This window comes from Lolium rigidum, chromosome 5, assembly GCF_022539505.1.
Source record: "Lolium rigidum isolate FL_2022 chromosome 5, APGP_CSIRO_Lrig_0.1, whole genome shotgun sequence".
NCBI lineage: Eukaryota > Viridiplantae > Streptophyta > Magnoliopsida > Poales > Poaceae > Lolium > Lolium rigidum.
Window position 1 is genome coordinate 70,708,957 of NC_061512.1, and position 14,083 is coordinate 70,723,039.

Genomic DNA, 14,083 nt, shown 5'->3' on the forward strand with positions numbered 1-14,083 from the left:
CCGCCCGCCTCGCCTCCCGCCCAGCCCCGCCATCGCGCCGCCCCGCCTCCCGCCCCGCTCCCGCCTCCCTCCCGCCGCCAACGCGGGCGCCGGCCGGCGGGAGCGGGCGCTACCGCCGGGCGCCCCCGCCGGCGCCCTCCCTCCCGTCCCGCCCGCCTCCAGCCCGCCTCCCGCCCCGCCCCGGGCGGTAGAGCCCCGGCTACCGCCCGCGTTGGCACCAGCCTAAGTAATGAAGGATTTTGTATTTTTCATTGGGGCCACGCTTCAAGGCAGCTCCGTCCCTGCCAACAACAGCTGTAGTAAAACCAAAAACACATCGAGACATTAATGCAGTAACACATGAGCTGGTATGTAGACACCGACAAAAAAGCAAAATGTATGACAATTTTACAAAAAATATAAACAGACACTTCCATCTAACAGACAACGCTTCTCTCGAAGCAAGATAAGTACATCACAAACACGGCACGCCACCCTGCAAACGGTCCTAAAACCGCGAGGAGAGGGTGTCACCACGCACTCGGCATCTGTGGTTCACCACCCATTGTGCACATAGCAATTTGACAAAAGCAACCTCACACAAAATAAAAACCCATCCCCCACACAGGGCCACGGAGAGCCACCCAGCACCGGACCAGCAAAGATTCCTCCACCTTTCTACCCTCTCCGTCCATCTAGAACAACACACATACGCCGTTGATGCGATCTCGGGAAAATTACACAAATACCCTTGCTCGAAATTACGAGAATGCCCTTCAACCTGAAGTTACGTAAGTGCCCTCGCCCCGCCAATAAATAACCCCTCCACCCTGACCTGATCCCCTCCCCCTTCCTTCCTCTCTTCCTCCTCCGATTGGGTGGCTGCCATTGCTCTCCAGGCCAACCAAGCCCCGAGCTCCCAGCCCACTCCTCTGCTAGCTCGAGCTTCCGCTCCTCTGGGTCTCCAGTATCCCTCTCATCGTGTGATTGATCAGGTCCCAGTTTCTTTCTCTGTCCAAGAACCGGTTTCGGGGGGTTGTGGGAGCTGCTGCTGCTGTTCTTCTTGCTAGGCTAGATCTGGGTTTTTCTGCGCTGGAGGTTCTTGCTGGCCATGGTTTGTCCAAGCATGCAGAAGCGCAATCTCTGAGCTTTATGAAGATCGCCACTCACCTGCGCCGGTCCTGCTTCCTCCAGTCCTTCTCCGTCGTCTTCCTCTACTACTTTTATGTGATTTCATAATTGGCCCTCTCAATCTTCCATTGCTAGTAGTACAACTTTCCTCTTCTTCTTCTTCTTGCTTTCTTTCTTCTTCTTGCTTCGACAAGTGATAAATAAGAACGGTAGCAGCAGCAGCATCAGCAGTAGCCAAGTAGGGATCCATTTCGGTGCGAGCGAAGATGTCGTCGTCGTCTCTGTCGCCGGGAGGAAGGCTGTCCGGGTCGGACGGCGACTCGGCGGGCACGTTCGCGGCCGGGGACAACCGGCGGGAGAAGCGGCGGCTGTCGAACCGGGAGTCGGCGCGGCGGTCGAGGCTGCGGAAGCAGCAGCACCTGGACGAGCTGGTGCAGGAGGTGGCGCGGCTCAAGGCCGAGAACGCGCGCGTGCTGGGGCGCGCCAACGACATCGCGGGGCAGTTCGTGCGCGTCGACCAGGAGAACACGGTGCTCCGGGCGCGCGCCGCCGAGCTCGGCGACCGCCTGCGCTCCGTCAACCAGGTGCTCCGCGTCGTCGAGGAGTTCAGCGGCGTCGCCATGGACATCCAGGAGGAGTGCCCGCCCGACGACCCCCTGCTCCGGCCGTGGCAGATCCCCTACCCGGCCACCGCCATGCCCATCGCCGCCACCGCAACGCACATGCTCCAGTACTGATCCGCCCATGATTGGATCAATAATTCAAGATCTTTCTGTCCAGCAGGAGCTGTGCTGCGGTTGGCAACGAGGAAGAACAGAGCTAGATTGCTCTCTACTTGGCTGCTGCCTTGAGGACTATTACAAGGCCTAGTTTGCTGCTCTATGTTGTGTTTATGTTTCAGTAAGTGTCAGTAAGTGCTTGTTGTTGTCATTGTCATTGTCGTCGTCCAAGTCCTATGTAATAACAAGGGTCAGTAAGTTATATGTTTGGTTGTGGTCTATGTACTCTGAACTTGTGATGAACATTATGTTTGTTTCAGTGCTCAATGTTAATCCTGTTCCAAGTATTCATCATATCTGATGATAGACGCTGGCTTCGTGTCGAATGAAAGAAAAGTTCCTCAATAACTTTTTTGTGCTCAAATCGAAATCTCATAATCTGTGTACTCATATCAAATTAACAAATAGTAGTAAGTTGAAAGGCATCGAATCACCTTGAGTGCAGAGAAACATCAAGTGCTCAAAAGCAGAGACAGATCTTCAGTTTCAAGGTTCCTTGGGGGATTCTGTCTGACAGCTCTCTGTTGTGTGTCTTGCATCTATTCCAACTTTTTCAGGCGCAAAAAGCAATATGACAAGAATCATATACTAGTAGCTTCCAACTCACAAGTTTGTCTACCGTCAAGATGCGTGTTATTAGTATAACAAGATGCAACATCACATACGTATATGCTCCTTTCGCCTTTGCACGGTAATCAAGCAATAATGGTTAATGACCGTAGCGTAAACGAGGATGTCATCAAACAACTAAACACTCATGACGATATACGAAAACGATGGTGAAAGGCACACGAAAACCTTAAAAACTTATCTTGACCGAACCAAATGACGACACCAAATAGATGCACAACAGTTATAGGTCAAGACTGACGATGGTGCTTGTTCCATTCATGATAATATCAAACATAAGTAGCCTGTTAGGTATGCCACCATTGCACTCAGCCAAAAGTATGAGCTCACCCATAAAAAGGATCACAGTAATATATCAGGACATCTAAATCGTATTGATGTCAATTTTGTTTGTGACAGATATGAGAGACATTTAAGATGTCAAAGACAAGGCAAATGTAAATTTGGTTCGATGTGCTCAAATAGTGGTGCTTATTTTCATGACAATCTCCACAGCAATCAATTTGTCATGCCCTCCAGGGAGTTTCAGAAAATTACTGGCAAAAACAAAATGACAAAAGACTTTGAGGATGCAGAGCTTCAGGTCCAGCACGGCAGAACTACTCCTCGACAACGACACTGATCTGACCCTTCTCAAGCATGTCATAGAAGGATCGAGTCTTCCTCTGCTCGTTCCAGTGATGCATCTTCCACATACCACCAGCAACCAGCCCGAGGGTGAGTCCAATGAAGATCTCCTTCACCACGCTCGGACCCTTGAGGGTAGCATGTGCAATTCTGCCGCCTGCCATTTGCTAGCTGTTGGGCTCAGATGCCGAAATGCCTGCTGAAATTGAGAAGATTCTGTGAGCTGATTTCTTGGGAACATGGAGACAGAATATCTTCACCAAGGCAGAAAGATACTTTAAATATATGCAGGCATGTGCACACAACATAAAACAATCAGGCCATGATCTATGGTTTTTCACGCCTTCAAAGGCCACTTGGGTGAATTGCACAAAAAACAAGTCATACGAATTGTCAAGACGTAACTGACGCAAGAACTTCTAAAAAAAAGGTGAAACTGTAAGAGCTAGAATAGAAATAAACAACTCGAAATACTTTGAGATGTAAATAGCTGACGAAGCTGTGTAAAACCAGAATGCATTGACAAAAAGTAGAGTATGATTAGAGAGGTTCTGATTCCTTGACTGATCAGGGCAACCTCTCTTCACAACAGTTGTTACAAAAAGAGTCAGTTCCCTATATTTTGCATCCTAGGAACATCCTATTCCACCGCCCAAGTTTTTTGAAAGATATCTTTAAGATGGAGCAGGAAATAAATGTGACACAATAAATGGTTGCATCCTCAGCATCAATCATTGATTCTTTCAACAGAAAAACAAATGTATGCAGTGTACCCTTCACCTAACCTGCCACTCATGCACACAGGACACAACCGTCGTAGTCATCAAAGCACAAATGAGGCAAAGCAAATTAGTTGGAGAAATTTCCTTGTCATCCATCATCAGATTAACCATATTATTAGCATCTTAGCATACGCAACAATGACCACTCAAATTAAGCATTACTCCCTCCGTCCCATAATATAAGATGTTGGAGAAAACATAGGAGTATATCGGTTGCAATAACATCTTATATTATGGGATAGAGGGAGTACTTCATAAGAAATACTTTCAAAACAAGAAATCAGTAACATTTGGCTTGCAGAACATGGCATCTTGAGTGTAACAACAGGTCATTTTCTTCAAACAATGCAGAATTCAGGAGTTAAAGACAAGCTCCAACAAAAGTGAAGAAACTGGTTCTTATATTCATAAGATCACAGAGAAAAGAAACAAATGCTTGCCAGCAAAGAAATCCCAAGAGAAAAGAAAATGCATGCACACTTAGATGAGATCTATAATAAGTTTGCATTGGGGGTGGCTTAGTTTGAACAGACACCTTGACAAAGAAAAAGATATTCCCTGCTTTGGGATACTGAAAGGACATGAATCTAGCTAGCATACACTTCTGATACGCTCATTAGGGTACTAACGAAACCAAAAAGCTAGAACCTCGTTCACAGACACAACAGTAGTTTACAGGGCCCCATATCAGCAGGACATTTCAAATAGTAATACCTCGCAAAACCTGTAATGCTACTCCTAATAACACAGCAACTGTACATACGAAAACATATGCAGATACAAGATAATCCCCATGAAACTTCACAATTTTTATCAGAGTTATGCATACATGAAATGAAAAGATGAATGTACAACTGTAATGTGTTGACTGTAGCAGAGAGATATTATGGGTGCCCTAGAAAATGAAATGACCAGAATCATCAAAAAAACAGTCACATGGCACGAACTAATTAATGCCCATGGCAAGTCAAAGATTAAATATCTAGCAACTACACAAGTAGCAGTAACTTCATGAACAGGATGCATGTTGCTGAGTAAATAGATGGCAACATTCATACATGTTCTGGGATGTTAAGAGGCTAATATACACAGAAAATACCGCACTAGTCAACATATGATGTCCCACTAGCCACCACTGCGCCAAACCATGGAGAGGCAGGGGCTATGGTTAATCTCTAACTCCCCAATACAGAACCACATAGGCTGTCTGATACACACATTCAAATCTTGTCACAGAGAACGATTTCGCTTTCCTGGACACCCATTTCCTAATCCAAATCGTGAAGTCCTCAAAATCACAGGCCAACCTACGAACAAATATTAATACACCAAAAAGTCGCGCCGGATGGGGGAACCGCACACCGAGCTTACGGCGTTCGGAGCCCCTACGTATTTCTCTTCGCCTCTCTCCCATCTAAATCACCGCGTAATAGCCCCAATCTGTTGGTCGGCGGTCCAGGCCGTCAGCAACCTCGCCGAAATGGATAACCCAAGCATCAAAACAGGAAGAACCTCACTCAGGTACTAACACCACCAAAACATCTAGAACCTCATTTGCAGACACTGACAGTGGTTTATAGGGCCCCATAGCAGCAGGAAATTTCAAATAATAATAACTCACAAAACATGTAATGCTACTGCTGATAGCACAGCAACTATATATATGAAAACATATGCAGATACAAGACAATCGCCATAAAACTTGACAGTTCTTATCAGAATTATGCAGACATGAAATGAGCACAATAGTAATGCGCTGACTGTAGCAGAGAGAGTGCCCTACCACAATGAACTAGCTAGAATCATCAAAAAAGATTCACATGGCATCAACTAATTAATGCCCATGGCAAGTCAAAGATTAAATATCTAGCACCTACACAAGTAGCAGCAACTTCATGAACAGGATGCAGGCTGCTGAGTAAATATAGATGGCAACATTCATACATGTTACAGGATGTTAGAGGCTAATACCGCGCAATGTATGGAAAATGCCAACTTCATGAGCGAGACACAGAAAATACAGGGAAAGATTTTCCTTCCCTAGCGAACCATTTCCTAGTCCAAATCACAAAGCCCTCAAAACACAGGTCAAGCTACGAACAAAAATAAAACAACCAAAAAAGTCGCGCCGGACAGGGGAACCGCATGCCGTGGTTTCGTCGCTGCCGCCGTCACGTATCGGATCCCCTACGTATCATTCCCCCCTAAATCACCGCGTAATAGCCCGAATCCGTTGTTCGTCGATCCAGGACGTCAGCAACCCCACCGAAATGGTTAACCCAAGCACCAAGAACGCAGATCTAGAACGGTTCCTAACGATTTATAGGAAGAAAACCTAGGATCCGATCCGCTAGAAGGTCGTATAGGAAACCGAGACACAGGAGAGTAATTGAATCAAGCGGGTTCGAGCGGTGCAGGAAGGAGATGGGAGGGGGCCTGACCTTTCCGCCGCCGGAGATGGAGGAGAGACGCCTGCGCCGCCGCGAGAGAGAGACCCGAACTCTTCGATTTGTTTGGGAGAATGCGTTTTTGCGGAAACACCATTTTAAAGCCTGAGATTCGCGGACGGGCCCGGTCCACACGGGTGGCAGACCTGGTCCGTTGCGCATGCAAAGTGTGAACTTTTATATAAGTTGTTTTCGGTAGCTAAACAACAAAGGGCATTTGGTCTAGTGGTATGATTCTCGCTTAGGGTGCGAGAGGTCCCGAGTTCAATTCTCGGAATGCCCCAGATATTTTTTGTTTTTCAATTGTAACAGTAAAGTAAATTTGTTCATAGCAGTATAACTTTTCGCTTCTTATTACAACAACTCTTTGTTTATTGGTTCCAACACCAACTCACAAAACACACGAGAAAAAAAACTAACTTGTTCTGCAATTTTCTCTATATATATGTATGTGTAATATCTACTTGGACATCATCTAGTTCAGTACAACTGATGGATCAGTAAACAAACTGGTGCAGTACCAGAGAAACATTTTTACCCGCAGATCTAACTGTAACTATGCATGACTGCACGCGATGAGCATGCTCTTATTGGATCAAACAACAAATTTTTTGCATCGTCAGGAGGAGTGACCATCCTCTCTCTTATTTTTCGACTGTGCATGGACCAGACCAGGATGCGGCTGCGGAAACAGTAGCTCGGCACAACTCCAGCACGGTCAGAATCAAGCGTTCCCACGGACGGCTTTGTAGCACTCCAGGCTGCAGAGGGGGAGCTTCAGCTTCGAGTCCCTGTACCGGTACACGTTCGTGCACGACGGTCCGGCGCACTTCTCACGTGGGGGAGGGTAGCTGGGTGATGACAGCAATGTGAGAACATATTGTGAGGCGCACATTTAATAGCGAGAACAAAAAGGATAAAAGGATTGGCTACCTGCAGGGCTTGGAGTTGAAGATGCTGGGGAGGCCTACAGAATCAGGGAACGAAACCACCGTGCCCGTGGGGCCCATGACCCAGCGGATGGAGTTTCTGGCTAGTTCTTCCGCCCTGGCTGCCTTCTCCTGAGTAAAACACATGAACTTTTTCAGAAGATAGTTGTGGTAGAAACACAAGAGTGTAATGAGCATGGCCAAATAATGCAATGAACCTTCTCTTCTCGCTCCTTTTGCTTCCTCTCTTCTTTCTTCTTCTCGGTGTCCAGGCCCAATATTTTCCTTATAGCTTCAGCCTGTAGAGATTAACAGTTTTCAGAACCCCTAGGAACTGTGACTAAACCTATTCCAGTAGGTTAAAAACAAGGTAAGCAAATATCTCTCCAACCTCGCTTTCTTTTGTGGCTTTCTCCACTTGCAACTTGCGCCGTTGAGCGGCCTCAGCCTTCTTGGCGAGCATCTCTGCATCAGAGAGCTTTTCCTTCTTGCCTGGAGCCACAGAAAGATGCCCAAAACCAAATCAGTACAAGACTAAGTCAAGTTAGAATGAGCAACAAGATAGCTTAGTATAGGCAGTATGTACTTCTTGAGGAAGCTGCTGGTAAACCGTCAGGGAACTCAACGGTACTGTTGCTGTTCCCATCCATCCATGACTGGAGGGCTCGGCGACGTGTCGTGAGAGGTTCAATCTTAACATTGGCAGGTGACTCAGTGACTGCCTTCTGCTTCTTGTTTCCGGGTTCGAGTTCACTATCAGAGGCCAGTTCCTCTTCAGTATTATCAGCATCAGCAACAGAATTATCCATCGACCTTTTCTTCCCATCTCTATTTGATTGGGGTGTAGCAAAATCATTATCAACCTCATAAACTGTGCTCCTACTTCTATCTTTCTTTGAGGCATTATTCTTAGAGTTACTTCCTCCTTTGTTTTTAGAATCACGACCATGACCATCATTAACATTAGAAGCTCCAAGATTTTCAAGAGTACTTGCATCATATTCCTCATCAAATTCACTGTCAAAGTTTGATTTCTTAGCAATCCTCCTACTCTTCCGGACAGGATCTGAAGATGATTCTCTCTGAACTTTGGCAGGTTGTTCCGGAGTGAAGGTATCTTCAATTGTTCTCAGTTTTTTTGTTTTCTTGTCTTGAGAAGAGGGTAACCTACTTTTATCTTTTGCGCCTTCAGTCTGAAAGTAATTCATTTTTTATCAATCATCAATATAGGGTAGCAATTTGAAGTATAAAAGAATTGTGAATCACAAATAACCCAAATAACACCATAACATGTAAAATATTAATCAGAAGAGGTATAGTACCAAGATTGTGAGATACAAGAAATAGCTTGCTAGAAACTGCATGTGTATGTCCTAGCAACACCAACTAGCATTCCTTGAGGAACTTGATCACAGCAGGCTAGTGAATTTTCTTCTCTTAAATAAAAATGATGTTTCTGTTCAGCTGCAAGTACACTATGGAAAAAAGATACAGATCGCTTGTTGGTTACCTGATTACCGTGCTTTTGCCGGTGCCATGAATCTCCCAGCTGTGTAGGCTTTGCAGCTGAAGACCTGGAATCTGGTAAATTAGGATTTGGTTTTGCTGGTATAGTCCGACTAATTCCACCAATTTTGAGCTTCACTTTCCTCGGTTTTTGAGTGGTTGATAAATCATCATTCCCCGCAGACACATGTATCACATGCCTGCTCTCACTCTTTCTTGAATTACTTCCCGAGGCCTCGGAATGCAACTGGTTGGTCCCTTTGCTCTTATTTGAGTTTTTCATGCTTGAAGGGGATAGAACACCCTCGGTGATACGCTTGGAAGCACGCTCCAGGGAAGGCCCGTTCAGATAAATCTCTCGTCTTCGGAGTCCTCCATCAGAGGCAACATTGTCATCTGAAGGCAACCTCTTCGAATTACTCCTAGATGACATGGATGACTGCTACACAGCAGGATTCCTCTCTGGTCTGGGACTCCTCGCTGTGCTTCCCAGGCACTTCTTCTAACTAGATAAGATAAAATACATGAATAAAAGACATGTCTCTGCTAGATATGTTGATGTAGAAAAGCTCGATTTTCGCAATAGAGGGCTTTGCTTGGTGGCTCTCTCACGCACGTGACTTATGTCAACAATGATAACTGCATTTGAACTAATTTTAGGGGGTTAATTAATTATACAGGTCTCATGAAAAAATATGTTATCTTGGGTGTGTCTCTGTGGCATTGAAATGGGCAGTATTACCTTCTTACAATATTGAGTAATATATAAGTGACCCTACTTACTAATAACCATAATAATGGATTGCAAACATTTATTCAGGAACATAACAATTGCTCTAAAACTCGCATGAAATTCTTACATTCCCAAAAGGGCCTAGAGTGTAAGTCAAAATGTTGGAAAAATAGATTATAACTTAAGACTACAGAACCTGTAGTGAGTACTGAGTAGTATCACTATGACGACTGCAAGCTCACCGGTAATGGTACTTATGAGAAATTTATTTTGCGGGAATAACAGTAAACATACAATTTTTTAACACCAATTTTTCTACTGGCTTGGAATCACGTTTTTTTGGACAGAAAACTGTGAGGGAGGCACTAGCAGCAAGAAGTTATTGAAAAAGGAAAAATATGCGTTGCAGTATTTTCAGCAGTACAACAACTATCCAGCACAGAAAAACTTATGCACAAAAGATTACGGTTAAAGACTACATACGAGCCTCACACAGCAGCTTAGACTCCAGTTTGAGCCTATTGGACTAAAAATAGGTCATTCTTAGCTAGGATTTTCCAGGTTCAGGCAACAATGTCCAAGATCTCAGCATTTCTTTGCTTCCCTACATTCTAAGCAGCAATGAACACCTCATCGATCCGTGGGCTGTGGAAATGAGAACGACCGAGGCGAAGGACTGCTCCAGGTCATTGATAACTCAAAAGGTTGGGCGTGCCAATGTTACATGCATTCAATATAATAAATCTTTACACGCCATGGAACACGGTTACGAAACTATTTATCCACCTATCTTTAAACTAGGCTTTATTCCTATCATTAAGGAAGGTAAGATCAAGTTGAGTCTGCATCTGGTAGTAAGCTTTCATAACCTAATAGACAGGCATCAGGTAGTTTTCTACTGATAAACACAAGTGGGCCATGGACAAAAAATGCAGCACTAAATAATTTCCAGCAGCAACAGAATCAATGCAAAGGTAAGCAGAATAGACATTCAGACTAGACATGGCTGACCAATTAACCGCAGTGCAGAAGAGAACAATAGCTGGTGGTAAAACAGAGCTGAGAAACAACAATGTTAACTGAAAGTGATGTGTCGCTTATCAAAAATTTGTAGAATAAACAGTCGATGATAAGTAAGGCACGCATCATGGATCAAAGAAAACATGGTATTTTATACTAAACTAAGTTGGAGTTAAAAATAGAACACATGGGCTGAATACGAGTCTTATGGATCATTCATTCATCATGGAGCAAAGAAAGCATGATATTTGTACCGCTTTCTGCTAATTACTTGAAGAAAAATCAAACATAACTTTTTTTTAATTGCACAGCAGTCAATCACCAGATTATTCCAATTGGCAAATATTGAACCCCCAGAGTTCAGCATCCATTTAAGCCGAACAAGATTCCTGAAGATGATGACCAGCTACTTACTTTGGGTTTCAATTCTATAGTATCATTTCTAAACACTTGCTCTGCCAGACATAGGAAGCAGCATAAACACCTAGATTTAGTTATAATAGACTAAGAAACCACATTAGCCCTAGACCCCTTTTTGACAAGATCATAGGAACACAAGACGCAAGGTGCGGCAACTGGCCAGGGGACAAACATGCGACGAACGGATGAGGATGGTAGAAAGAAAGGTAGGGGAGGGGAGGGGAGGGCGGGACGAGGGAGGCGTTACTCACTATGGTAGCGACCTGACAGGAGAGATCCGAGGGCGTCGGCGGCGGCGAGGGAGAGAAATTCGGGGCGGAGGCAGCGACGCTGGACAGAAATTCGGGGCGGCGGGGGGTAGGTCGCCAGAACGGGCGGGCGCGACGGCCCCGCTGCCGAATTTTGTGTTGAGTGGAGAGGGAGTTGGCCTGGGCTGGCGATGGATTTGGGGGAGGCGAGACGAGGGACGAAGACGAAGGTCGACGCGGTCCCCGTTCAATCCATTCGAGCTCAAACCGGACCGCACCAGACCGACCGTTCAGTCCCACCCAGACCAACCAAAACCGCAAAAACCATCCGTGTCCAAACCAGTACCGGCGGTCCTCGTTTCTCTTCGTCTTCGCCTGCCGCCACGATCATGCCTTTTTTTTTGCCGGGTAAAATCAGATTTCATTAAGCCACAGGGACACGGGTTAGAAAAAGATCATGATCCAATTTCCGCCCTCTGGAACCACGCCACACGCCTCTGTCCTCGCGAAATTTGGGAGATATTCATTTACCCTGTTTTATCAACATTTCACTTTATTCTCTCTGAATTTTTTCCAATCCATCACACCGTGCCGCCTCCCGATTCAGTCTTGCAATTATCGATGTTGTTTTCTCTGATTAATTGTTTTTCGTCCAAGTTTGTGTCTTGTGGTGGCTTAGGAACCGGCCTTGACCAATTAATTTGTGATTTGCGATTGCTCATCATGCATTCAAGCTTTGGCTTAGAAAGATAGTGCCTCCGAGTTGTTTCCCTTACGATAGTACTGTAGGATCCTTCCCTTGTTGCTTTTGAGATTTTTTTTTTCGCAAAATCTATTCCGTAACTGGGCTCTGCCGTGTCTTACAGCGTGCTCCACCTTCCGCGTGGTCGGATCAAAATTGTGCGGTGCGGAGCAAGCGGCGCTACAGTCGAAAGCAACGTCCACTGTGTTTACTTTTTCTTTTTTTCTTCCCGTTCGAAATAGAAGTTCGTGTCCATCCCCATTCTCCCCCATTATCCGCCTTCCTCCGCTCTCCGCTGTCTCGCTCTGATCCGCTCCGCGGCGACGACCTCCACTAGATCTCCACCTACCGGCGGCGAGCTCTTCGGGCGGAAGCCCCGGCGGGGGTTTCCGGCTATGCTCGCCTAGGCTGCATCGTAGATTCCTCGTCTAGGCCTGTGCATCGAAGCGGTAGGTCCCGGAGTTGTTTTGCTTCGAGGGTTGTATCGGCGGCGGCGGCCGGCGATTGGAGTGGTCTGAGGCTGGCGGACGTCGCATTTTCGAACCTATTCCGCGTCGCCCCTTGCGAATCGACCGTTTCGAGCTGTGGCGGTGAGTGATTTTTGCGTTCATCTTCTCGTTCGAGTCCTGCAGTTGGTGAGCGACTCTGTTCTCCTTCCTAGTTCCTCCTATGACCGTAGTCCTGTTGTTTTATCTGTAGGCGCTCCTAATTTCGCTCCCAATTTCACTCAATTTTCGCTCCTAATTTTCACTCCCAATGTTAGGACCAATTTTATGTGTCATTCGGTGAAATTGGGGTTGCGTTCCTGTTGTATATGGGTGTTGTATTGTTCATAGCTTTGTGGTTTTTCTGTATCCATGGGCTATTATGCACCTGTACTGTTTATGTTTATTTGTGGGAGTTAATACATCCTAGACACATGAGTGTACCATGTTGGATGTATATTTCAAGTAGTTAATACATCCCAGCAGTATATACTTCCCAGGATGATATCTTTTTGAATTAAGTATATCATAATGGATCATAATTGGATGTTTATTTGTGGGAGTTAATACATCCCAGACACATGAGTGTACCATGTTGGATGTATATTTCAAGTAGTTAATACATCCCAGCAGTATACTTCCCAGGATGATATCTTTTTAAATTAAGTATATCATAATGGATCATAATTGGATGTTTATTTGTGGGAGTTAATACATCCCAGACACATCAGTGTACCATATTTGGATGTACTTTCCCAGGAGTTAATACATGCTTGGGATGAATATATGTTTGGAATTAAGTAGACTATATTGGATGTATATTTCCATTAGTTAATACATACTGGTAGCCTAAGCATAGGTCATGAATCATCATTGGATGTATTTTTTATTGTTGGTATTCTTTCTTAGTTGTTTTTAACTGCATTTTTTGTAATTTTTGAAATTTAATCAACATAAATGTACTTCTATTACATCCATGCTTTCTACTGATTCCGTTGTTTTCTGTTACAGGGTGGTGATTATACTGTGTCCACCAAAATATATTGTCCCCAAATGGTATGGACCAATGAGTTAATCCTTTTTTACTCCTTTTTGTATCTTATGTGTTTGCATCTTACTCCTTTTTTTTACTTTGTGTTTCTGTTTTGTAGAAGTCCTCTCGCACACCAAAAAATCCTGTGAAGGAAGCACACTCAAAACTCAGCGCGATGAGGAGGAGGCTCAAGTTGAAAGGAATGGCGGATGAAACAGGGGTGCACAAAGAAGTAGGCGAGGAGGAGCAGATGAACGAGGCACCAATAATAGAAGAAAATGTTCAAGTTCCAACTTGTTATCACCGGATTTTGGCCAAATCGGAGAGCGGCCGTAAGAGATATGGGCTTGAAGGATATACATGTGAAGCATCTTTGAAGCGGCCTTGCACGAGAATTTGGGCTAAATTGCCCGTGTATCTATATTTTATTAGATCGCATCTGAGTTTAGAAGTTAGAGTTTGGCCCGTGCACGGTTCGGTGCACGCCTGAATTAGAAAGTCCCCCGGACTATAAATATGTATCTAGGGTTTATGAAATAAACAACAATCATCGTTCACAACAAACACAAACCAGGCGCATCGCCACCCCTTC

General features: G+C 45.1%; 3 protein-coding genes and 1 non-coding gene across 6 annotated transcripts; 2 read left to right on the forward strand and 2 right to left on the reverse strand.

The window, feature by feature from the left end:
• Positions 1-833: 833 nt before the first annotated feature.
• LOC124654009 (ocs element-binding factor 1-like) lies at positions 834-2,040 on the forward strand. Its single transcript, XM_047193055.1, has one exon. It carries the CDS (start codon positions 1,377-1,379, stop codon positions 1,845-1,847), a length of 471 nt encoding a protein of 156 aa, XP_047049011.1. The 5' UTR covers positions 834-1,376; the 3' UTR covers positions 1,848-2,040.
• An 832-nt stretch (positions 2,041-2,872) lies between these two features.
• On the reverse strand, positions 2,873-6,460 carry LOC124652962 (cytochrome c oxidase subunit 5C). 2 transcript variants are annotated; one of them, XM_047192015.1, is made up of 2 exons: positions 6,370-6,460; positions 2,873-3,342 (listed from the first exon to the last, which is right to left on the reverse strand). In XM_047192015.1, exon 2 carries the CDS (start codon positions 3,308-3,310, stop codon positions 3,119-3,121), a length of 192 nt encoding a protein of 63 aa, XP_047047971.1. In that variant the 5' UTR covers positions 3,311-3,342; positions 6,370-6,460; the 3' UTR covers positions 2,873-3,118. The 2 variants fall into 2 exon arrangements, with proteins under 2 accessions (XP_047047971.1, XP_047047970.1); XM_047192014.1 differs by having other exon boundaries at positions 2,873-3,345; positions 6,370-6,444.
• Positions 6,461-6,586: 126 nt separating this feature from the next.
• On the forward strand, positions 6,587-6,658 carry TRNAP-AGG. Its single transcript has one exon. It is a non-coding gene; the product is annotated as a tRNA-Pro (tRNA).
• Positions 6,659-6,706: 48 nt separating this feature from the next.
• On the reverse strand, positions 6,707-11,276 carry LOC124653431 (eukaryotic translation initiation factor 5B). Of its 2 annotated transcripts, none has more exons than XM_047192496.1 (7): positions 11,235-11,276; positions 8,815-9,316; positions 7,891-8,497; positions 7,696-7,796; positions 7,523-7,603; positions 7,309-7,436; positions 6,707-7,226 (listed from the first exon to the last, which is right to left on the reverse strand). In XM_047192496.1, exons 2-7 carry the CDS (start codon positions 9,241-9,243, stop codon positions 7,100-7,102), a joined length of 1,473 nt encoding a protein of 490 aa, XP_047048452.1. In that variant the 5' UTR covers positions 9,244-9,316; positions 11,235-11,276; the 3' UTR covers positions 6,707-7,099. The 2 variants fall into 2 exon arrangements, with proteins under 2 accessions (XP_047048452.1, XP_047048453.1); XM_047192497.1 differs by having other exon boundaries at positions 8,815-9,312; positions 11,235-11,257.
• Positions 11,277-14,083: the final 2,807 nt, after the last annotated feature.